Below are 25,550 nucleotides of genomic sequence, written 5' to 3'. Positions count from 1 at the left end.
GTGCATGCTTTTGCACTGTGACCCATCTCTCCACACCTGAAACAGGCGCCCTTTAGGTCACAGTCACTGCGAAAGTTTGCTGCCATATGACCGTAATCGAGGCACTTGAAACAACGTTTAGGCTGCTCCACGGCTCGGATAATGCAAACTACCCATCCTATTCTAGCCAAAAGCTGGCCGAAGCGATTTGATAGCCTCAATGGGGAGTGAGCTATCCTTCAACTCCACCCTAATTGCCTCCAAGATCTCCTCTTTGGTCGCTAACTCATCTAGATCGCGAATCTCAACTTGAGTCGATTCGGTAAGTGTTTTAACTACCGCTCGGTCTCCCAAGGCCTTGCCTACAGCTTCGTGCAGAGCATCAGAGCTATGCTCCGGCTTCCTACTAAGTTGCAACAAGAGGTCCCCCTTAGCTGTCTTCCTAATACCTGGGACGACGCCGCTCAGATGCTTTAAATTTGGGTCGCTTTTCACTACGCGAAGCATGTCCGCATAGCTGCAACCACCTACACCTGAAACCGCGATGGCGTCACTTTTGGAACGTTTTTGCAGCGGCTTGCGTCCCTTAACAACCGTCCAGCTGTTCGAACTCGTGTGTCGACCTGCCTGGTTGGTTTTATCGGCTGCAGCCCGTAGAGCCATTGGCTCTATTTGGTTTGCTGCGCTTTTATTGTGCCTCGGCTTTTTCGAGGGAGTTTTCCTCTGTTCGGAGGCAACTTCCCTCGACCGCTTCGGCGTATTACTACCTGCTGTAGCACTAACGCTCGCTGTTTTAGCCTTCTCAGCTACTTTCTGACCACCAGCGTGGTCTGCACCTCGCAGTCTTTGACCGGTCGGTTGCAGAACGCTTCAGCCGTCTTGTGGAGACTGACCAGCCTAGCCAGCTCCTCTCTCATTAAGGCATTTATATGCCGCTGACCCCCAAATAAGGCAGACAAACCCTCTAGTGTAGCTCCTATTTGAGCTAACGCTTCTTTTAAAGACTTGGGTACCTGGCACTCAGCCGCTGGAGACTGATTACAAGTCGACGGCTGCGGCAACGCCCTCTGTTGTTGCTGCGGCGATCGCTGCAACGAGGAACGGCGCGCGAAAGCTTGCAGCTCCTCCTCCATCATGGCCTCCATATTGCTCCGACTACCACGGCGTGAAGCCTGTAGTGGGCACTGCCTACTAATATAATTTGAGTTTAGAGACCGCAGTAACTTAAACTCAACTTAACTACAGCAAGAGCCCGAAAGTATGCACTACTTTTAATACCTGCTACCTCACACCAGCAGCTAGGTTGCTGTCTTTGCTGAGACTTAGCAACTCACCAAAGTTAGTGAGCAGCTGATTGTCCGCTGCAATTTCCAGCACTACTAACAGCTGTTAGAGTGAATGGACCTAATTTTTTATTATTTGCACAAATGTGACGCCTAATGTGACAAATCTTTTCGCGCTTAAAAAAAGAAAGGGAAAGCGGAAAGCCCTGACGCTAAAAACAGTGACGCTATTGCCCCCCTCTCTTGCACCACCGGATTGTACCACTGGGGTACTCCGCGAGACCGACGAGAAGTAAGTCTTTGATAGATTTTTGCTGTCGCTGGGTCGCGCCCACAGCAACCACGTTGTCTACAGTTCTTTCCACTTTCACAGGGACAAGACAATTGTTACGTACAGCTTAAATCGGTTGGCTGCGCTGCCAGTGACGCCGGCAGAGTAGCGGTCCGCATATTTATATATGTTTATAAGTGTAAAATGTTTATGTGTATTAATGTATAAATGCATAAATGTATATGCCTATAAAAGTGTATATATATGTACATATATAATGTTTACATTAAAATATGTTTATACAATGGAGGACAAAAGTATTTTGACAACGCATTGCAAAAACTTTAACCGCTTATTTCTGCGTGCTGAAAGAGCTAACGGTACCCATTATATTTTTTTTAGAGATAACAAACAGTATTAAATAAAGTGAGACAAAAACTTAACAATGGTCATAGTAACTAAAATATTAATAAGAATTAAACCCTCCTTTAATATCTGCAAGCGTCTAGGGATCGATCTAACCAAATTTTGTAATGTTTCTATTGAAAAATCCTGCTAAGGTCCTCAAACCTCAGCAATCCGTCTCCTTGGGCGTTCTTGATAAGTCTAAGCTAAGTTTTACTTTTGCGTAAGCCTACACATTCTCTATAATATTGAGATCAGAGCGCTGAGGTGGCCAATCATATGTATTGACTTCAATTTTCCCAGAAAATTCAGCTATAATATGGACCTTGTGGCATGGAGCATTGTCCTGCTGCAGTATACATGATTTTCCACTGAGCCAGTGACCGGAATTCGATAAGTGGTCATTCAGGGCACGTAAATAATTATCCCTCTTAATTTTTTCATTAATTAATATCAAATTGGAGAGGCTATTGACACATGCGAGCCCCTAGAGCATTACCGATTCTTCAGCACGTGGGTACATATGCCTCTTTTTTTGCGAATATTCTTTGGCAACCTGTTATAAATCAAATTTTTTTATCCAGGATACCCAAAGGAACTATCGTCCATCCATAATCCTTTTCCCCAGAAGAATTGCGGCTTGCCTATGAAGGTTTTAGCAAATCGATACCTTTTTAGTTTATTTTATAGTGATATTAAGACTATTGGAAGATCTATAACGTAGAAAAATTTGCCTTCTTTTGCCGAATTGTGATAGTTTTTCTGCTTATTTATAATTTATGATTATTTTTGGGCTTAATCGACATGACTTTTAGGAAAATTCGCATATTTTCTTTAAGATTTGTCAATATGATGCGGCCTTCTACAGGTTTTTTTTTTAATGAATTTTCCGATCTGGCCTTCTTGTTTGAGTGAATTAGTTTTTTATTTTTTGTTAATTTAGTTGTAAATTGCTCATAGAGGTGCATTTTATAAGGCTGTAAGGTTTTCCACGGAAATACCTGCATAATTCTTCGTTCGCGACTAATTTTTTAATGATTTCACTTAATCACGTTGTTTGCCCATAAGTTACCGAAAACTATGATCAAATAATGGCTATTATTAAAGAGGTCACCAAAAATAACTTAAAAAGAAAAATATGTATTTTTGAATCCAAGCAAATTACCGAAAATGAATTTGAAAGGGAATGTCAAAATACTTTTGTCCACCCAAATAATGATAATCCGCCATGCAAATAATTATAGAAAAATAATGAGTCATGTCATCAATGCAATATTTTGGTCACTTAAAGCCTAGTATGTTTGCTCTCTCTAAAAAATATAATGGGTATAATGGGTATTTCAGCACGCAGAAATAAGCGGTTAAAGTTTTTGCAATGCGTTATCAAAATACTTTTGTCCTCCATTGTATGTATGCCGCCGCAGCGGGTGAGCGAGGATGTATCATATTACTTATTGCGACAGAGTCTTGCGCTGTAAGATCCGCCTAGTCAGCAATGTACTTAAAGGCTTTTGCACTCGAATGTTATGTGCATAAATATTGTGCTCCTCCACTTATAACTCGAGATCTGCTGGACCAATTTTCATGGTTTTTGATTTGTTGTCAATTAAATAAAAGTCCATAACGTATTTGTCTCTGGGATTGTATACTTCTTGAGTGATTTCAAAAGTCAGTTTTGTGTTTCTGTTTTCAGTTTTAGATAGATTGCAAATTTCGCATTCGTTAATGATATTTTGTATTAGATTTTGGTGGTCTGGAAAGTAATATTTTTCTCTGAACCAGTTGGTCGTTTTTGTAATACCGAGGTGGAGTAATTTCTTATTCTTTCAAACGAATTATTTCTTTAAATTCTGCAAAAGTGAGGATATCTTGTAATTTTGTTGAAGTTCTTAATGTTTTAGTTTTACTATCGGGATTTATAATTTCAGCGTAAGCTTTTTGGAATATTGGGAAATCTGAGAGGTGATGAAAGTATAAGGCATTATTTTTTAAACAAAGATATTCTTTAATTATGTTTTTGGCAAGTGTATCTGTCATTTCTATGTATGTTATTTATACCCTGAACCCATTTCAATGGGAAATCAGGGTATAATGGTTTTGTTGAAATGTATGTAACAGGCAGAAGGAGGCGTGGCAGACCCCACAAAGTATATATATTCTTGATCAGGGCGACGAGCTGAGTCGATTTGGCCCTGCCCGTCTGTCTGTCTGTCCGTCTGTCCATATGTTTGAACGCGTCGATTTCTGAAGATATAAGAGCTAGAGACTTGATTTTTTTTTTTTAAATGACCGTTTATACAGCGCGGACGTCGAGTTTGCTTTCAAAATTCGATAAATCATCCCGTTATGTTTTTATCGAGTAAAAACATTCAAGTTCAAATCAGATGCCACTATAGCTAATTGTGAATGATTTTTCTTTTTTTTTAATTTCTCAAATATTCAATATAATATGTAGATCATATGCCGAAAGTTTCATTAAATTCCGTTCAGTCAAAAATTAATAAAAAATAATCAAATATTTGGCCAATTAACAAACGCACGTGCAGCAGCTACAACAAAAACATTCGTTGAATCACATCAGCTGTTAGTTTAGTTTAGATTTGGTAGATGGCGCAACAGCAGTGAATCTATTTGAGTTTTGCCAGCGCCACTAGCAGGAGTGGGGTGGCCTAGTGTGTTAGATGCATGACGCTCGATCGAGAAGTCGCGGTTCGAATCCCGATCGATGCAACTGATGTTAATTTTTTTTTTAATTGTTTCAAAATATTTTTATATTTTCATAAATCAGTTTTCTATTTAATTTATATTTTTAAATACACCAAAATTGAAATTTTAACTATACTTTATGTGCGTTTTTAATAGTTTGGTTATTCTAGCAGATTCTTAGAATCACATCAGCAGCTAGTTTCGTTTAGTTTTGGTAGATGACGCTGCAGCAGTGAATCTATTTGAGTTTTGCCAGCGCTACTAGCAGGAGTGAGGTGGCCTAGTGTGTTAGATGCATGACGCTCGATCGAGAAGTCGCGGTTCGAATCCCGATCGATGCAACTGATGTTAATTTTTTTTTTAATTGTTTCAAAATATTTTTATATTTTATTAAATGAGTTTTGTATTTGATTTATATTTTTAAATACATCGAAATTGAAATTTCAGCCATACTAAATGAGCATTTTTATTTGTTGGGTTCAGGGTAGTATCTAGTCGAGCACTCTCGACTAGAATTTTCTTACTTGTTTTTATTTTTGTTTTATGGAAATAATGTATTATGTCGATTTTGTCTTCGTTACCTTTTATGAATTCAATTTGTCTGTTATATAAGTTTAAAGGTCTTTCTGTAATAGGTATTAAGTTTTGATTGTCTTCCTGAGCACTATGAATGGTTGCTCGGGAACTGTTAATTTCTTCTCCTAAAATATTTTCTTCTAGTTTGATTCTAGCGAGGGCATCTGCTACGTGGTTTTCTTTTCCTGGTAGATATTTAATAGTATAGTCGTATTCGTTTAATTTAATCTTCCATCTTTGTAATTTCATGTTTGGTTCTTTAATATTGAGTAGCCATACTACTGGCTAATGATCGCTAAGGATTTGGAATTTTCGACCGAAGAGATATGGTCTGAAATATTTGGTAGCCCATGCTGGCGAAACAGATTGCTTTGTGGTCCTGTGAGAGGACTGCTTCTATAGCCATATTACTTGCGTCTGTGGTTAGAGAGAAAGTTTTGTTGAAATCTGGATAGATTAGTATTGGGTCATTTGTTATAAGTACTTTCATTTTCTCGAAGGCTGAGATGAAATCTTGGTTAGTTATATCAATTTTGGATTCCTTTTTCAATCCTAAAGTCAGTGGTTTTGCTATTTTGGCAAAATTTGGAATAAACTTGCGGTAAAATCCGCAAAGACCTAGAAAAGATTTAATTTCTTTAGGTGTCTTGGGAATTGGAAAATTTATTATAGCTGCTACTTTATCGGGGTTAGGTTTGATTCCTTCTGTTGTTATTATATGTCGTAGGAATTGTGTTTCCTTTTTTGGAAATTCGCATTTGTCTAATTGGAGTTTTAAATTGGCTTTACGTAATCTGTCAAATACCTTTTTTTATGGAAGTTAAGTGTTCGTCTAGTGAAGTTGAGAATATGATTATGTCGTCGAGGTAAACTATACAGTCTTTGAAGATTAAGTCTTCTAAAAGGTTATTCATACATCTTTGGAAGGTGGCAGGGGCGTTTTTTAACCCGAAAGGCATGCGAGTGAATTCATAATGCCCTTGTTTTGTTCAGAATGCAGTTTTTGCGATTGATTGAGGGTCTATTTGAATTTGATGGAAGCCCTTTGCTAGATCGATAGTGGTAAAATATTGGCATTTGCCAAGTTTATCTAGGATTTCATCCATGATGGGTATTGGGTATTTATTATCTACAGTGCTTATCATAATTATAGCCCACTTTTAATCCACTTAAACGAATCGGCTGAAAATTTTTCCCAAATGGAATATTTCCTCAAAATCTTCAAAAATGAGTAGTTCAATATTTCAATTATGAATGGCAAAAAACTTTTTCACTTAAAATTCAAGATTTAATAACGATTTCTTAAAAAGAAGTAAAAAACAAGGAAAAACAGCACCATTTTCTGTATCAAAACAAGTAAGAAAGCTCCAGTCGAGACTGCTCGACTAGGAGATACCCTGAACCCTCCAAGCTGATATTCTAATCATTCTGCACTTCTTTTATGCACACATACATACACATGCATCCACACGCACGCATAACCCTGCGCTCTGCTAACTGCGCAGTAAGCAGCGACTGCGTTTGGGCTGCGCTGCAGTGTGGGCAATATTATGAGAATTTATTTGTTAAATAATTTCTTTTGTAGACATACGATCTTAATGAAACTTTTAGAGCGTAATCATATGGTGAATATGTGTGTATATTCCAAAGCCCAAGTCTCTAGTATTTGAAATACGCTTTTTACAAAAGTGAGGGTGAGGGGGTGAATTTAAGGGTGGGGGGTAAATTTTAACAAAAACCGAAATTGTATAAATTGCATATAAGCATACATAAAAAATTTGGAGACTCTAGCAATAAGGGTGTAGAAGATATAATTTTATAACTGGTTTTCGATAAGGTTTTTTATCGATAAAAAAAGATCGGGATGAGTTATCGATTTTAAATGATAAACTTGATATGCGCGCTGTAATTACGGACATTTTAAAAAAAATTTGAAGTCTCTAGCTCTTATATCTTCTGAAATCGACGCGTTCATACATACGGACGGACGGACGGACGGACGGACAGACAGACGGACAGGGCCAAATCGACTCAGCTCGTCGCCCTGATCAAGAATATATATACTTTGTGGGGTCTGCCACGCCTCCTTCTGCCTGTTACATACTTTTAACAAAACCATTATACCCTGATTTCCCATTTTCAATGGGTTCAGGGTATAATTATAGCCCATATTCATATTTTTGTAAAAAAAATCCGAATTCGTTGCGGATTAATGGAAAAACTAATGTTAATACTTAATCCGGCCTCCATTTGTCTTAGTTAACTCAAAAATTCTCTTCCTCATTGAAACCACTAAATTTAATAAAATGTCCTTTTCGAAACTTTGTTATTTAGTCATTGTCGTTTAGAATTTGCGTTTTAAGATATCCAACTGTCTCCAACTGGCGATTTTTGGCATACACACGTCTTGCAAGATTACCCCAGACATTTTTATCGGGTTGAGATCCCCAAAACATGCTGGCCAGTCAAGGACATCAACATGACATTCTTCCAAACACTCTTTTGTACGTCTGCTCACATGGATTCTGGCATTATCCTGTTGGAAAACCATTGGTTTCTCACGTAATTCCCTTGAATATGGAATGAGAATACTATCCAGAGCCTGAATATACTCTTCACTGTTCATTCGGTTCGTTACAAACTTCAATTCCCAGGTACCAAATGAAAAAAATGGACCCCAAATCATGACGGAGCCACCTCCAAAGTTTGTCCTTGAAAAAAACATAGGATCCTTCCTCAAATCATGCTAATAAGTATCAAACCCATCAGGACCTGTTAGGGTAAAAATTTATAAATATACTGTAAGCCAAAAGACGATGATTCAAACGCGCGTATGTCAGATCGGCCGCAGTATGTCCATCGGCAAAACCAAGTCGAGCAACCTTGTGGCGACTTAGCAACATGGATGCTTTGGTCAGTTTAGACCTATTTATGATTCCTGAGCTCTTAAGTACTCGCCAAACAGTCATCGCTGACATAGATTCGGCCACATGTGCGGCCAAAGCTATACAAGCGGTTGGGTTGTTGCTGGCTTTCTTAATAATTTTGCGTTTATCGTGCGCAATTAGTAACGGCTTTCACCCAGTACGTCTTCTTGATCCTTATTCTTCGGGGTTATCCAAAAAAATTTTAATTACACTTAGACTTTTTTTCAAAATTCGTAAAATACTCGAAATAGACTCTCCTGACTCGAAAAGTGAGAAAATACGGCCCTTTTCATAATAAGATAATTGTTTTCCAAGCGGCATCTCTTAAAAACTATCTAAATTTACTTAATTACAATGTCTGTAAAGCCAAAAGTCTGTTCCGCACTTAATAAATTCAAATTTGCGACAGTGGGCTATAATTATGATACACAAAAATGCAAGCAAAAATGCTAGCACAGAGCAAAAGTTAACGGTTCTTTCTTTGTTTTCTATAAATTGAACTAAAATTTTGATCAAATCTACTGAACATGCTCCAGTCTATAATGTGCTGTAAAATTTATTTTTAAAAAACCTTAAAAATTTTGTTACAACGGGCTCAAAGTTTAAGTTGCAGGGTGGGCTATAATTATGATAAGCACTGTATTGTGACTTCATTAAGTCCACGATAGTCAATGACTAAACGATATTTTTTTCTTTGGAAGGGTCCTCTTTTTTAGGTACGATCCATATGGGTGAACAATAGGGTGAATTAGATTTTCTAATGATTCCCTGTTCTAACACTTCATTAATTTGCTTGTTGACTTCTTGGTCAAGAATTTGAGGGTGTCTATAAGGGTATTTATAGATGGGGTCCTCATGTTTAGTTATTATTTTATGTTTGATTGTACTAGTAAAGGTCAAATTTTCACCTTTTCTGTACTGAATGTCACTATAGTCGTGAAGTATTTTTTTTAAATTTATTTGTTTCTTCTGGATTTAGATGATCCAGTCTGTATTCGTTTTTTCTTAAATATTATTATTTATTTCGTACGAAAATAAGTCGTACTCGAATTCTGTTGGAGGGTAAAGGGTTTCATTGGAAATTTCTTTATTATATTTGAATTTGAACGTGTAGTTCCCTATGGTTATATTATCTTCTGCATAGTTAATGATGGCTTTGGATGCCGAGAGGTAATTTCTACCTAATAGTATATCGTAACTGTCTGAGAAATTGTGACAATAGAATTTTTGTATAGTGGGGCAGAGTTTGCTGCTTGCGAATGAAACGCTTTTATTGAGTTATATTATACCTTTAATGGTTTGGACTTTTAGATGTTCTTTAGTTTCTGGGAAATTGAAAAAGTTTTTATTAATAAGGTTTATGGAAGGATCTGTGTCTATTATGCATTTAAGGGGTGTATTATTTAAGATGAGTCTGATGTAGGGGTTTGTTCGATTGGTGTTATCGTTCTGGTTTGATCCGAGGCAGATTGATGAAAATTTTCTGACCAATCCATTTTAGTCTGTCCGCTGTTGCTTTCTCTAATTCGTTTAGTTGGTTGGTTAGGGAAAGGACTTTGAGTTTGAGTGGTCTGTTGATAGTTTAGAGGATTTTGTTGCGTTTCGTGATTTAATTTGTTACGGAATTCAGTATAAAGTTGTTGGTTAGTAGGATTATTCTGTCCTGCTGAAGTGGATTGATAGTTATTTTGTTGTAATTCGTTTGATTTTGGGTTGGTTTATAATATGTTTGAGTTTTGTTTAGAATAAGTTTGGGAATCGGTTGACTTCGAAGAGTACTTGGGTTTGTCTGCGAAACTATTTTCATATGAGCCTTCTCTTTGGGCTACTTGTTTTAAATTAGACACTGTTGAAATATCAAACTTCGCTAAGGTCATATAGAGCCTATCTGGTAACTTTCTAGTAATAACTTCTTTTACAGTATTATTCAATGCATTTATATAGAGTGTAGCATTGGCGGGATCGCCTTCTAATGTTAACTTGTTTACAATTATGAATGTCTTATGCTCTAATTCTTCAATAAACTTACGAAGGCTTCCGTTGAAATTGGTGTTGTACAAACGTCGTAGAAGTTCCTCGCAAGGTGTGTGAGTTTTGAACTCACTGATCAAGGCGGATCGAAGATTAGTCCAACCTGTGGCTTGTGTGAGTTGGGACACTCGTTGTGCTGCTCCAGTTAGTAGCATCTCGATGGTTCCATACATTAAGCTATGCTGGCGGACGTCCATTGTTGGATATAGTTGCATTATGTAGTCGATACGTCTGATGAAAACACTTAATCCATTGGTGTCACCGTCGAATGTAGGCACCTGCCTTAGAAGAGTTAGGGCCTGATTGAGGTGGGTCTTCGACAATCCCAGAGTATGGTGGAGCCGTTTAATTGGTTCTTACGCACTTGTTTGTTTGAGAGTTTTTAGATAGTTAGCTCACTATTAGGTTACACACAGTTGGCACGAAATTGTGAGTGGGTTTCTGTTCTTTTGATTGTTTCTCTTAATTGGATTAATCGTTGTTAGTTGAATAGTTTTTGGTTTTGTTAATTCACTTTTAACTTGCACACAGTTGGCATTTAATTGTGATTGAATTGTTCGTTCACTCGATTATTTCACTTAGTTGGATTAATCGTTTATAGTTGAACGGGTTGTTAATTTTTTTTTGTATAACATTTATGACTTTTTGGGATCGAGAGATATGTAAGTCCCGGACACAAATGTTATGTAGTGGTTGATTTCCATTACGCAGAACTTCTAAATAGTCCAGCGGGTCTATATTTTAACTAGAAGTCTGGTTGCACACGCGAGAGGTCACGTAGTACTTTAGCGGATTAGAATGATGATCTTAATTATTCACCAAACCAATCCTACTGGCTGCGCCAATAATAAGACCGACGTTATAGTTTGAATAAAAAAAAATTATTTATTCTTAATAACTTATAACAGAGTACAAGTGGTCTTAGAGCTGAATTAAAACTGAGCTGTGATTGAAAATTTGTTTGTCTTATACAGCTAGAAATGTATATCGATGGTGGCGTGATTTTGGTGGAGTGGCCTGATCGCTCCTGATTGGTGACTCCCAAATATGCTGAATATGCAGTTCCCACGAGAAGGGTTCGATGCGAGTGGAGTGCGACTCGTTTATATAAGTGGAAGATGGGATGATTGTTTCTGAGGCGATTTGTTTATAAGTAGTCGCTAGGGCGATTTGTTTATGTTGAGTTATGAAGGGGATCGTGGCTTTGGTGTCGTGTTTAAGTGTGGGTGACTGCTGATGGATATATTACTATATATATATAAAATTTTTTTTTTTTTTTAAATTTTGATTTATTTATTTTTATTTATTTATTTTTTATTATATATATATATGTTGAGTTTAAAAGTTTAATATGATTGAAAGTGAAATAAAAATGGAAAGTGAATAAATGGTATTTATTTATGTTTTTATTTTTTTATTATACTTGGTTGATCAGACCGATTTCATTAACTTTTTAATTATGGAATTTTTGTTAGCCTATCCTTATGTACTTTCTGTTTCTTATTCTTATTATCCCTAATGAAAATGTCATTATCTTCTATTTTCTCTACTGTTTATGGTCCTATATACGCTGGTTCTAATTTGTGACCTGTTTCGTTTCTTATTAGTACTTTATCTCCTACATGTAACTCAAAATTCTTAACATGTCTATCATATTATAATTTCCTAAGAGCCTTTGCTTTATCTAACATATGTAACTCTAGTTCTTTTGTATGCAGTTTATAATCTAAATTATATAGTGGGTTTACTATATCATTTTTATTAAAGTTTACGAATGGTGTTGGTAGTCTACCAAAGACTAGTTAGTATGGACAATATTCATGCGTTGCTGATGGTGTAGTGTTGAAACAATATGTGAAATATTGCATCCAAACATCCCAATCAGTTTTGTCTGCAGAGATGTATGAACGAACGTATTCGTTGAATGTTCGATGACTTCATTCTATTGTCCCTAGGGTCTGGTGGTGGCGTGCGTTTTTGCACAAGTCGTTTATAATCGAGTTTTTATATTCTGTTTCCATGTCCGTAATGAACGTCTTCATTGGACCGTACTTCAGAATAAAATTTTCGAATATAGCTTTGGCAACAGTTGTTGCACGTTTATTCGGAATTGGAATTGAAATTAAGTATTTTGTTAAATCACATATTAACGTAACTGCGTATTCATTACCATTTTCCGAGCATGGTAGTGGACCTATAGTGTCTACTATCACTCTGTCAAAAGCATGTATCGGAGTTTCCGTTATTGTCATTGGAGTCTTTATGTTTGTTGTTACTTTTGATTTTAGGCATTTTGGACATTTCTTAATGTACTCTTTGATATGACGTGTCATATTTTTCCAATAATAATGTCTTTTTACTTTGGCCAAAGTTTTTGTAATGCCTGTATGACCTCCTTGAATTGGATCATCATGGTATGTAAATAATATCGCTTCTTGATCTTTATTATTATTTATTAGGGTTACCGGTCAATTTCCTGGTTTGGAATAAGAACATTTTGTTCTTTCGAAGTTATATTAATTTGACGGACTACTTCAGCACGACCTGGAAGTATTGTGGCATTATTATCACCTGTGTATGTGATTGGTATATCTATTTGATAATTTAGATTATTTGGCCTTATTATTAGAGAATCACTTGATTGTGTGAAATCTAATTGGCAATTATATTTTTTAATGAAGTCTATACCGATAATGCCATTGCTTGGAACTGGGAAGTGGAAATTATGTGGTATTACATGTTTGCCTGTAGATAATTCTACGAATTCTAAACCTTTTGAAAAAACTGAACCTTCACCAATGCCTGATATTTGTGTTGAAATGTTGTTATTTACGTTATCAAATATATCAATATTTTCTTTTAAAATTGATATATCTGCACCTGAGTCTATTAGTAGTGTATAAACCTTTCCTGTATTTTCGTTATTAATTTTTATAAAGATGCTAAAACTGAGATTGAGTGTATATATTTTTTTGTTTAATTGCTCTGAGTATCTGAAGGATATGGTTATTGCCATAATTATTATTATTATTATTATTATTATGATAGTTTTGGTTGTTGCCTCGGTTGGAATTATATCTTTCTCGATTGTAACCTCGGCCTCTACCATTATTTCTGTAATTATACCCTGAACCCATTGAAAATGGGAAATCAGGGTATAATGGTTTTGTTGAAATGTATGTAACAGGGAGAAGGAGGCGTGGCAGACCCCACAAAGTATATATGTATATTGTTGATCAGGGCGACGAGCTGAGCCCTGTCCGTCTGTCCGTCTGTCCGTATGTTAGAGACTTGATTTTTTTTTTAAATGACCGTATATACAGCGCAGACGTCGAGTTTGCTTTTAAAATTCGATAAATTATCCCGTTATGTTTTTAGCGAGTAAAAACATTCAAGCCCAAATCAGATGCCACTATAGCTAATTGTGATTTATTTTTTATACCCTGAACCCATTTTCAATGGGAAATCAGGGTATAATGGTTTTGTTGAAATGTATGTAACAGGCAGAAGGAGGCGTGGCAGACCCCACAAAGTATATATATTCTTGATCAGGGCGACGAGCTGAGTTGATTTGGCCCTGTCCGTCTGTCTGTCCGTCTGTCCGTCTGTCCGTCCGTCCGTCTGTCCGTCTGTCCGTATGTATGAACGCGTCGATTTCAGAAGATATAAGAGCTAGAGACTTCAAATTTTTTTTTAAATGTCCGTAATTACAGCGCGCATATCAAGTTTATCATTAAAAATCGATAACTCATCCCGATCTTTTTTATCGATAAAAAACCTTATCGAAACCCAGTTATAAAATTATATCTTCTACACCTTTATTGCTAGAGTCTCTAAATTTTTAATGTATGCTTATATGCAATTTATACAATTTCGGCTTTTGTTAAAATTTACCCCCCACCTCTAAATTCACCCCCTCACCATCACTTTTGTAAAAAGCGTATTTCAAATACTAGAGACTTGTGCTTTGGCAATTACATGTATATTCATGTTATAATCATAATCTGAAAGTTTCATGAAGATCGTACGTCCATAAAGTTATTAAGCAATTAAGTTCTCATAGTAAGCGCACACTGCAGCCCATGCGTGTTTATGCGTGGGTGCTTGTGTGTGTATGTGTTTGTGTATGTGTGTGTGTATGTGTGTGTGTATGTGTGTCTGTATGCGTGTGTGTGTATGTGTGCCTGTGTGTGCGTTTGTGTGTGTATGCATGTGTGAGTGTATGTGTGTCGCAGTTCGCAGTTCGCAGTTCGTGTCGTGTTTCTTATGTAAGCTGAAAGACGCGAAAAATTATTGAAATATCTATTGCTCCAAGGGTTCAGGGGATCTCGTAGTCGAGCAGTCTCGACTAGAGCTTTTTTACTTGTTTCTTTAGCATCTGTTTCGCTCAGACGCAATGCGATGACTCATTCGTGTGACGCTCTCACATGAGTGTCGCGTAAAACTAACACGATTTTCTCTCACACAAAGCCTCTCAGCAAGAAACACTTTGACTAACAAACTCAGCAGAAAATGTTTTTGCCTTCGTGTGCATGTAAATACACGCATACATACATACAAAAAGAACGCAGCAAACGCGCGTGATTACCCATACAAACGCAACTTACCGTTACTTCATTTAACTCAAGCAAACGATCAGTGTTTGACTTGAGGAAACGAAAACAGAAACAACTGTCTCCCTCAGAGCGCGAGAGAGCTAAGCCAGACGCGACAAAAACAGTTTCTGTCTGAGTTTTTTTGACTGTGTCAGTGAAAGACACTTTTTTGCAGACAACGCAAAAGTGTTAACAGTTTTTTGCGAGCTATGGTTGAATCACATCAGCTGTTAGTTTCGTTTAGTTTTGGTAGATGGCGCAGCAGCAGTGAATCTATTTGAGTTTTGCCAGCGCCACCAGCAGGAGTGGGGTGGCCTAGTGTGTTAGCTGCATGACGCTCGATCGAGAAGTCGCGGTTCGAATCCCGATCAATGCAACTGATGTTAATTTTTTTAATTGTTTCAAAATATTTTTATATTTTCATAAATGAGTTCTCTATTTAATTTATATTTTTAAATACACCGAAATTGAAATTTTAACTATACTTTATGTGCGTTTTTAATAGTTTGGTTATTCTAGCAGATTCTTAGAATCACATCAGCAGCTAGTTTCGTTTAGTTTTGGTAGATGGCGCTGCAGCAGTGAATCTATTTGAGTTTTGCCAGCGCCACTAGCAGGAGTGAGGTGGCCTAGTGTGTAAGCTGCATGACGCTCGATCGAGAAGTTGTGGTTCGAATCCCGATCGGTGCAACTGATGTTAACTTTTTTAATTGTTTCAAGATATTTTTATATTTTATTAAATGAGTTTTGTATTTGAGCACTCTCGACTAGAGTTTTCTTACTTGTTGTTATTGTTATTATTATTGTTAGAGTTGTAGTTACCGCGGCTATTGTTTTTACCTCTTTGGTATCGATAACCACCTCCTCTATTATTGCGGCTTTGCTGGAATAATACTGTGCTGGCGCTTCCAGTCATTTCAGTGCTGCAATGGATATACTTACCCATCACATCGTTGAAAGTAACGAAGTTTCCTGCTTCTAGAATTATTCTCAGTTTCTCATGCTCGAAGTTCTTAGTCATTGCAGTAATAGACTCTTTCGTCGAGAATTTGCATTGTCGGGGTCTACACCATCGTCAATATAAGCTGCTTCTAACTGCTTCCGCAAGTTATCAATTTCGGCAGCATACTGGGATGCTGTTTTGCCTTTTTGTTTTATATTTAACAATTTGGCCTTTAACACATCGGTCGATTCCCCTTTTACATTATCTTTTAGTTTATTAATAATTCCGGATATAGTGGTCTCGTTTTGTACTTTGTACAGGATTGTTCCGGTTATCTTTGATTTAATAACCTCGACCGCTATATCCTCTTGATCGCCGTTAGTTCTTTCAACAAGCCTCAAAGCTGTTAAGAACCTATTCAATGATAACTTTTTACCATCGAATTCAGGGACTGAAGAGGAAACCTGCTTCACATATTCCCTATCTAATGCGACCTGATTTGCTATGTTTGTATTTGGTATATAACTATACCCTGAACCCATTTTCAATGGGAAATCAGGTTATAATGGGTTTGTTAAAATGTATGTAACAGGCAGAAGGAGGCGTGGCAGACCCCACAAAGTATATATATTCTTGATCAGGGTGACGAGCTGAGTCCGTCTGTCTGTCCGTCCGTCTGTCCGTATGTTTGAACGCGTCGATTTCAGAAGATATAAGAGCTAGAGATTTCAAATTTTTTTAAAATGTCCGTATTTACAGTGCGGATTTCGAGTTTATCACTAAAAATCGATAACTCATCCCGATCTTTTTTTATCGATAAAAACGGCCCTGTCCATCTGTCTGTCCGTCCGTCTGTCCGTATGTATGAACGCGTCGATTTCAGAATATAAGAGAATATAAGAGCTAGAGACTTCAAATTTTTTTTTCAAATGTCCGTATTTACAGCGCGGATATCGAGTATATCATTAAATATCGATAACTCATCCCGATCTTTTTTATCGATAAAAAACTTTATCGAAAACCAGTTATAAAATTATATCTTCTACACCTTTATTGCTAGAGTCTCCAAATTTTTATTGTATGCTTATATGCAACTTATGCAATTTCGGTTTTTGTTAAAATATACCCCCCACCTCTATGTCCACCCCCTCACCATCACTTTTGTAAAAAACGTATTTCAAATACTAGAGACTTGTGCTTTGGCAAATACATGTACATATATTCATGTTATAATTATATTCTGAAAGTTTCATGAAGATCGTATGTCCGCAAAAAAAGTAATTAAACAATTAAGTTCTCATAGTAAGCGCACACTGCAGCTCATGCGTGTTTATGCGTGGGTGCTTGTTTGTATGTGTTTGTGTACGTGTGTTTGTGTACGTGTGTTTGTGTATGTGTGTGTGTGTGTGTGTGTGTGTGTGTGTGTATATATATATATATATATGAGTGTTTCTTGTGTTGGCTGAAGACGAGAAAAATTATTAAAATAGCTATTGCTCCAAGGGCTCAGCGGATCCCGTAGTCTTGACTAAAGCTTTCTTACTTGTATTTTAATTTGCATTTAGCGATGTTTTTTCACGAGTACTATGGTTGCTGAACCAAGTATCGGATGTACCTGGTCTACAGTTTTGACCATTACGTAAGGTAATGTGCTAAACGCTATGCCCTTTTCTATCTGGAGTAAGCCGAACAGTGGGCTTGCTATACTATCAAAAGCTTCTATGTACTCATTAGACTCATTCATGAAAGTGAAATGAGTATATTGGTTTTGTGCAATGTCCGTCTTGCTGTCCGTCCGTCTGTCCGTATGAACGCAATCTATTTCGGCGCTATTGAAGCTAGAAACTTGAAATTTGGAACACATACTCATGTATATCTCCGATTTATAAAGTGTTAAAAGTTTTCCCGATCCGCCCACTAGGGGAATGGCAAATCGGAAAATGCATTTTCCGATATACTAAAAATCATGTTTGTTGAAGAGCTAGAAAGCTGAAATTTGGTATGTAGGTCCGCGCCGACCACCCAAGATCACAAGCTAAGGCGGATATATCTCCGCCCATTAGGGGCGTGGCAAATCGGATAAAACTGTATCTCCTAAAGGTTTAAACCTAGAATGCTGGAATTTTGCACGTAACCTGATGTTTTAATTCTATGAAGATGGGGGGAAAAATTATATATCTACGCCCACTAGGGGCGTGGCAAATCGGATCTGAAGATATAGTGATTTTTCGAATTCTGCTATATTTTAGGCACTATTGATGCTAAAGATCTGAAATTCGGTATATATACGCGGGTTGACCACTCACGTCCAACGAGCTATGGTAGATATATGTCCGCCCATAGGGGGCGTGGCAAACCGCAAAAGCTTATATCTCCTACAGTTTAAGAGCTAGAAGCTACAAATTTGGATAGTTAAGTTACTGGTAGCCTCCTCTATCGATGTCTCAAAAATAATTTTTACGCCTCTTTAGGGGCGTGGCATATCGAAAAATACCCTGTAATTTTCACATTTTTTGACCGTAGGCATTCAAACCGGTTTAGGTAACCGGTTGCTAGTTCAAAGAACTGGCCAAAAATGAAGAGTCTACGGCCACTAGGGGCGTGGCAATCGGCATTTATATTGCCTATATTGCGGCATTTATATGCGTCAGCCATCTATTTATGTATTTATACACATAAATAGGCTTAATAGGCATTGATAGCACGGAAGGAAACATTTTTATAAAATTAAGAAAATATATAAAAAAGCTAAAATAACAAAAAAATTTGCAATTTACAAAAATGTGTTTTCAGCGGGATTTGAACTCGCACCCAACCCAAACAGCATGTTTGTCAAAATAGCTAAAATAAAGATCGTCGGCGCTTCAGCCTACAGCACCACCGCGTCGTTTCGATCGAGAGTAGTTAAAACGAAATTACATTATTGTTATGACGCCGCATAGCAAAGAAAAGCCAGTGTAGCGGCTGGAAATTCAAAAACAATGCAAAGACAAATCAATCGCAACGGGATTCTTAAAATATGCTAGAGCACGCATTTATGTGTACATACATACACACATACAAATGAGCGCGTGTATAAGGCTGGAATGCTTGTTGCTATGCGTGCAGGCTTACATATATACATATATACATATGTATGTATTTGCGTATATGTATTTGAGGGCTATTTAAGAAGAAACAAATTTAAACTTATAAAATTATTCGACTAAGAAAATGAAAAGTATTAATTTTTATAAAAAACGAAATATGTATGAAAAAACAACAAAACAACTTATTAAAAAATCTTGCGATTTCCGAAGGTGTCAATCCCCTTGCGGACATTATTCCTAAGTAAGAAATACTGTCTACAAAAATATAAATATGTGTAGGTCGGCCTCAAAGAAGAACATAAAACACATAAGACAATCCAAAATAAATTCATAGCAACACATAATGACACAAAACAACAAAAGAAGTATATAGTGACATATAAAACATAAGCACAATAAATGGTATGTTGCATAAATGCAACAAAATTGAGAGTGCAAAAAAGAAGTCCTAATAGTACTTTGTTGCATATCTGCAACATACCGATATTCAAGAGTTACTCACAATACACAACAACAAACCCAAAAACTTGATTACAAAAGCATTATTAATAACTAACCCTAACTAAAAAGTACAGTGCTTATCATAATTATAGCCCACCCTGCAACTTAAACTTTGAGCCCGTTGTAACAAAATTTTTAAGGTTTTTTAAAAATAAATTTTACAGCACATTATAGACTGGAGCATGTTCAGTAGATTTGATCAAAATTTTAGTTCAATTTATGGAAAACAAAGAAAGAACCGTTAACTTTTGCTCTGTGCTAGCATTTTTGCTTGCATTTTTGTGTATCATAATTATAGCCCACTGTCGCAAATTTGAATTTATTAAGTGCGGAACAGACTTTTGGCTTTACAGACATTGTAATTAAGTAAATTTAGATAGTTTTTAAGAGATGCCGCTTGGAAAACAATTATCTTATTATGAAAAGGGCCGTATTTTCTCACTTTTCGAGTCAGGAGAGTCTATTTCGAGTATTTTACGAATTTTGAAAAAAAAGTCTAAGTGTAATTAAAATTTTTTTGGATAACCCCGCAGAATAAGGATCAAGAAGACGTACTGGGTGAAAGCCGTTACTAATTGCGCACGATAAACGCAAAATTATTAAGAAAGCCAGCAACAACCCAACCGCTTGTATAGCTTTGGCCGCACATGTGGCCGAATCTATGTCAGCGATGACTGTTTGGCGAATACTTAAGAGCTCAGGAATCATAAATAGGTCTAAACTGACCAAAGCATCCATGTTGCTAAGTCGCCACAAGGTTGCTCGACTTGGTTTTGCCGATGGACATACTGCGGCCGATCTGACATACGCGCGTTTGAATCATCGTCTTTTGGCTTACAGTATATTTATAAATTTTTACCCTAACAGGTCGTATTTTCTGATGGGAAGAAGTTTAACCTGGATGGTCCTGATGGGTTTGATACTTATTAGCATGATTTGAGGAAGGATCCTATGTTTTTTTCAAGGACAAACTTTGGAGGTGGCTCCGTCATGATTTGGGGTCCATTTTTTTCATTTGGTACCTGGGAATTGAAGTTTGTAACGAACCGAATGAACAGTGAAGAGTATATTCAGGCTCTGGATAGTATTCTCATTCCATATTCAAGGGAATTACGTGAGAAACCAATGGTTTTCCAACAGGATATTGCCAGAATCCATGTGAGCAGACGTACAAAAGAGTGTTTGGAGGAATGTCATGTTGATGTCCTTGACTGGCCAGCATGTTTTGGGGATCTCAACCCGATAAAAATGTCTGGGGTAATCTTGCAAGACGTGTGTATGCCAAAAATCGCCAGTTGGAGACAGTTGGATATCTTAAAACGCAAATTCTAAACGACAATGACTAAATAACAAAGTTTCGAAAAGGACATTTTATTAAATTTAGTGGTTTCAATGAGGAAGAGAATTTTTGAGTTAACTAAGACAAATGGAGGCCGGATTAAGTATTAACATTAGTTTTTCCATTAATCCGCAACGAATTCGGATTTTTTTTTACAAAAATATGAATATGGGCTATAATTTTGATACAGAAAATGGTGCTGTTTTTCCTTGTTTTTTACTTCTTTTTAAGAAATCGTTATTAAATCTTGAATTTTAAGTGAAAAAGTTTTTTGCCATTCATAATTGAAATATTGAACTACTCATTTTTGAAGATTTTGAGGAAATATTCCATTTGGGAAAAATTTTCAGCCGATTCGTTTAAGTGGATTAAAAGTGGGCTATAATTATGATAAGCACTGTAGTTGTTGTTAAAAATTTTTGTTATTAGAAAAATTTGCAAATATAAAATTGATTTGGACACCATATATACAATTCACTAAATTGGCGGCAAATTTTAATATTTGTATGGCAAGACATGTGGACAAGTGCGACCAACTACAAAAATCGAAAAAACACATATTTCTGACTTACAAAAAAATTTGCCATACCACTTTCTTGATACCCATTGCGAAATAACTCAATTTAAACGGTATGTTGCAGATATGCAACAAGGCCGTATAAAGGGTTAAGTGCCATTCAGTCAAGCTCGCACCTTCCCAATAAAATATCTATTTTATAAACAAGTAAGAAAGCTCTAGTCGAGACTACTCGAGTACGAGATCCCCTGAGCCCTTGGAGTAATAGCTATTTCAATAATTTTTCGCGTCTTTCAGATTATGATTATAACATGGATATGCATGTAATTGCCAAAGCACAAGTCTCTAGTATTTGAAATACGCTTTTTACAAAAGTGAGGGTGAGGGGGTGAATTTAAGGGTGGGGGGTAAATTTTAACAAAAACCGAATTTGTATAAACTGCATATAAGCATACATTAAAAATTTGGAGACTCTAGCAATAAAGGTGTAGAAGATATAATTTTATACAGTTTCACTCAAACCCTCATCGAGATAAGACGTGTTACTTCTTCGTTTCCGTGGTGCCCAAAGAGCAATACAAAAACTCTTATCAGTTAAATCAGACAAACAAACAAGTGCACATAACAGAATACGAAATCTAAAAAAACAACAGAAGCAAGAGTCACAAGCCAAAGCGCTGGGCTTGAGCCCATAAAACAACAACAATGCTTAAGCCGCCCGACATAAACACAACAACAAAGTTAAACTACACCAAATTTCAAAATCTAAACAACCCAAAATACATTGTAATCAACAGAAAAGACAATAAATCCTTCGAAAATGTATCACCGTTCCTAATTAAAAAAAACAATAGACTACACATGCGGAGGAGAAGTTGACATATGCAAAAAAAACTCGCGCCGGCACCTTATTAATCAAAACAAAAAATACCTTACAAACAATGAAATTACTAAAAATAAAAAATATGGCCGATATCCAAGTTGAAGCCACCGAACACAAAACACTTAATTTTTCTAAGGGAGTAATCTACTGCAACGAACTTCGAAACATAGAGGAAGCAGAAATACTATAAGAGCTTAAACCTCAAAGCGTAACTGAAGTGCGAAAAATAATAAAGAAACAAGACCAAGGCATGGTTGAAACGGGACTTATAATCGTTACATTCGCCACACACAGTCTTCCGGAAGCAATAAAAATAGGATATGAAAGCACAAGAGTTCGCCCGTACATTCCTCTACCTTTAAGATGCAGAAAATGCCTACGATTCGGACATCCAACACCGATCTGCAAAAGCCCAGAAGAAACATGTAAAAACTGCTCTCAAACTACACACATCACTGAAAACGAAACGTGCACCAACGAGAAGTGGTGCCTAAATTGCATAAACAACGCCGAAGTCGACCCCAAACACAGCCCACTTGACCGCAAATGTTCAACATTTCTGAAACAACAAGAACTGGTAGCAATCAAAACTACAGAAAAAGTCGACCACAAAACAGCGGTAGCAATTTACCACTCACGCCATAACTTAGCAACAGCTACGCGTCAACATTGACCAAAGCGACAACAAATCAAGACGCTCACTCAACAATATCAAAAACAAATACAGCTACGGCAACACTAACTCCGACCCACTACAAAAAAACATCACCTGCCCAGCAAACGATCACATCATCCCTACCCATATCTTACCACGATCTACTAACAGAGCACCCAAGGACCTCAAGGACAAGCACATCGCACCAACTTCATCGCAAAGAAGACATGGAAATGGACGTAGACGACCTCGCCAACTCACAAAACCTAACAAGCGAAAAAACAAATGACCTATTCCCTAAAGAAAAAAACAATACCCTTGCAACAAGTCTCAAACCCACAAAATCCAACGTCCCAAGTGCAAAAACCTCAAAAAACAAGTAAGAACGTTGCAGTCGGGCGATACCGATTGCAGAAGACTCATTCACAGCCCAAACGCTGTCAACCAGAGTACAACAAAAAACAGGGCATGATCCCATTTAAAATGGGAAAATCATCGATAGCTATTGCTATGATCATTGCATAATTGCATTCAAATTACATGCATATGTATATAATTTATACAATTTTGACTTTTAATAATATACATGTATTTATATCCATATATTGGATACCGGCTTCAAGCTAGCAGCAGATCAGCGCGATTTTACTATACATGTGCACACACTCATCGTCTATTCTATGCGTACAGACAGAAGCGCGCCTTTTCTCACATTCTTAGAATTTCGATTGATTTCTGGACTTTCTAGCCGTTACTGTAGTTTTGTCTGATGACGCTCTCTTATTAAGCTATTCTATTTTAGCAGCTGAGTGCTCGAGCAAAGCAATGGCGCGGGTGCTAAGGGCGACGCAAGTAACGTTAGAGTAGGGAGGTTCGAACCTCTACTATGTTTTTTTTTTTTTTTTTCATACATTTTTCGTTTTTTATAAAATAGATATTTTATTGGGAAGGTGCGAGCTTGACTGAATGGCACTTAATACTTTTCATTTTCTCAGTCGAATAATTTTATAAGTTTAAATTTGTTTCTTCTTAAATAGCCCTCAAATACATATATGCAAATACATACATATGTATATATGTAAGTCTGCACGCATAGCATCAAGCATTCCAGCCTTATACACGCGCTCATTTGTATGTGTGTATGTATGCACACATAAATGCGTACTCTAGCATATTCTAAGAATCTCGTTGCGATTGATTTGTCTTTGCATTGTTTTTGAATTTCCAGCCACCACTCTGGCTTTTCTTTGCTATGTGGCGTCATAACAATAATGTGATTTCGTTTTAACTTCTATTGATCGAAACGACGCGGTGGTGCTGTAGGCTGAAGCGCCGACGACCATTATTTTAGCTATTTTGACAAACATGCTGTTTGGGTTGGGTGCGAGTTCAAATCCCGCGGAAAACACTTTTTTGTAAATTGCAAATTTTTGTTATTTTAGCTTCTTTTAAATTTTTTTAAATTCATAAAAATGTTTCCTTTTGTATTATGAATATCTATTAAGCTTATTTATATGTACAAATGCATAAATAGATGGCTGACGCATATAAATGTCGCGATACGGGCACTGTAAATGCCGATTGCCACGCCCCTAGTCGCCGTCGACTCCTCAATTTTAGCCAGTTCTTAGAACGAGTAACCGGTTACCTAAATGCAAAATTTGAATTCTTACGCTCAAAAAATGTGAAAATTACAGGGTATTTTTCGATATGCCACGCCCCTAAAGAGGCTTAAAAATTATTTTTGGGGCATCGATAGAGGAGGCTACCAGTAACTTAACTATCCAAATTTGAAGCTTCTAGCTCTTAAATTGTAGGAGATATAAACTTTTGCGGTTTGCCACGCCCCCTATGGGCGGACATATATCTACCATAGCTCGTTGGACTTGGGTGATCAACCCGCGTATATATACCAAATTTCAGATCTCTAGCATCAATAGTGCCTAAAATATAGCAGAATTCGAAAAATCACTATATCTTCAGGTCCGATTTGCCACGCCCCTAAGGGACGTAGATATATAATTTTTTCATCCATCTTCATAGAATTAAAACATTAGCTTACGTGCAAAATTTCAGCATTCTAGGTTTATAACTTTAGGAGATACAGTTTTGTCCGATTTGCCACGCCCCTAATGGGCGGAGATATATCCGCCATAGCTTGTGATCTTGGGTGGTTGGCGCGGACCTACATACCAAATTTCAGCTTTCTAGCTCTTCAACAAACATGATTTCTGGTATATCGGAAAATGCATTTTCCGATTTGCCACGCCCCTAGTGGGCGGATCGGGAAAATTTTAACACTTTATAAATCGGAGATATACACGAGTATGTGTTCCAAATTTCAAGTCTCTAGCTTCAATAGCGCCGAAATAGATTGCGTTCATACGGACAGACGGACAGACGGACAGACGGACAGACGGACGGACAGCAAGACGGACATTGCACAAAACCAATATACTCATTTCACTTTCGTGAATGAGTCTAAAAACAAAACACAAAGACAACAACGACAGCGACAGTATTTAACACTTAAAATAACAACGGCCCTACACGCTGTAATTATTACAAAAATAATCTCACAATACTCCCACATCCCTTTCTTTAAATATATATAAAACCAAATGACCTTTAAGATCGTTCAATGGAACATAAACGGTTACATAAATAATTACAGCGAACTACAAACAATAATTAAAAAACACACGCCCCTTATCTTATCTCTACAAGAAACACACATAATACACCCCAAATCCATACCCATACCAAACAACTATACCTTAATTACAAAAAACAGCTCACCTTCCCATGGGGGCGTAGCTCTACTAATACATAATTCCCTACAAACTCGAG

General features: G+C 36.9%; 1 protein-coding gene across 17 annotated transcripts in view; it reads right to left on the bottom strand.

Annotated features, from left to right (window-relative positions):
- The window catches only part of mthl15 (methuselah-like 15), a 177,360-nt gene that overhangs the window by 7,169 nt on the left and 144,641 nt on the right, over window positions 1-25,550 (bottom strand). For 2 of the 17 annotated variants that reach the window (XR_016269312.1, XR_016269314.1), the window contains one exon: window positions 10,177-12,722. The exons of 14 other annotated variants lie outside the window; for them this stretch is intronic. Coding sequence is in view for 1 of the 3 variants with exons in the window: in XM_089464911.1 (XP_089321037.1) it covers window positions 10,177-10,393 (217 nt within the window). In the remaining 2 variants the exon portion in view is untranslated. Of the gene's footprint in view, window positions 1-10,176; window positions 12,723-25,550 lie in introns of those variants that run through there. One more of the 17 variants, XM_089464911.1, reaches the window with a different exon arrangement.

This window comes from Drosophila arizonae, chromosome 3 (assembly GCF_054131065.1).
Source record: "Drosophila arizonae isolate 15081-1271.41 chromosome 3, UAZ_ARI_1.0, whole genome shotgun sequence".
Lineage (NCBI taxonomy): Eukaryota > Metazoa > Arthropoda > Insecta > Diptera > Drosophilidae > Drosophila > Drosophila arizonae.
The sequence above is the reverse complement of the archived record's forward strand: the minus strand, read 5'-3'. Positions and strand labels throughout refer to the sequence as shown.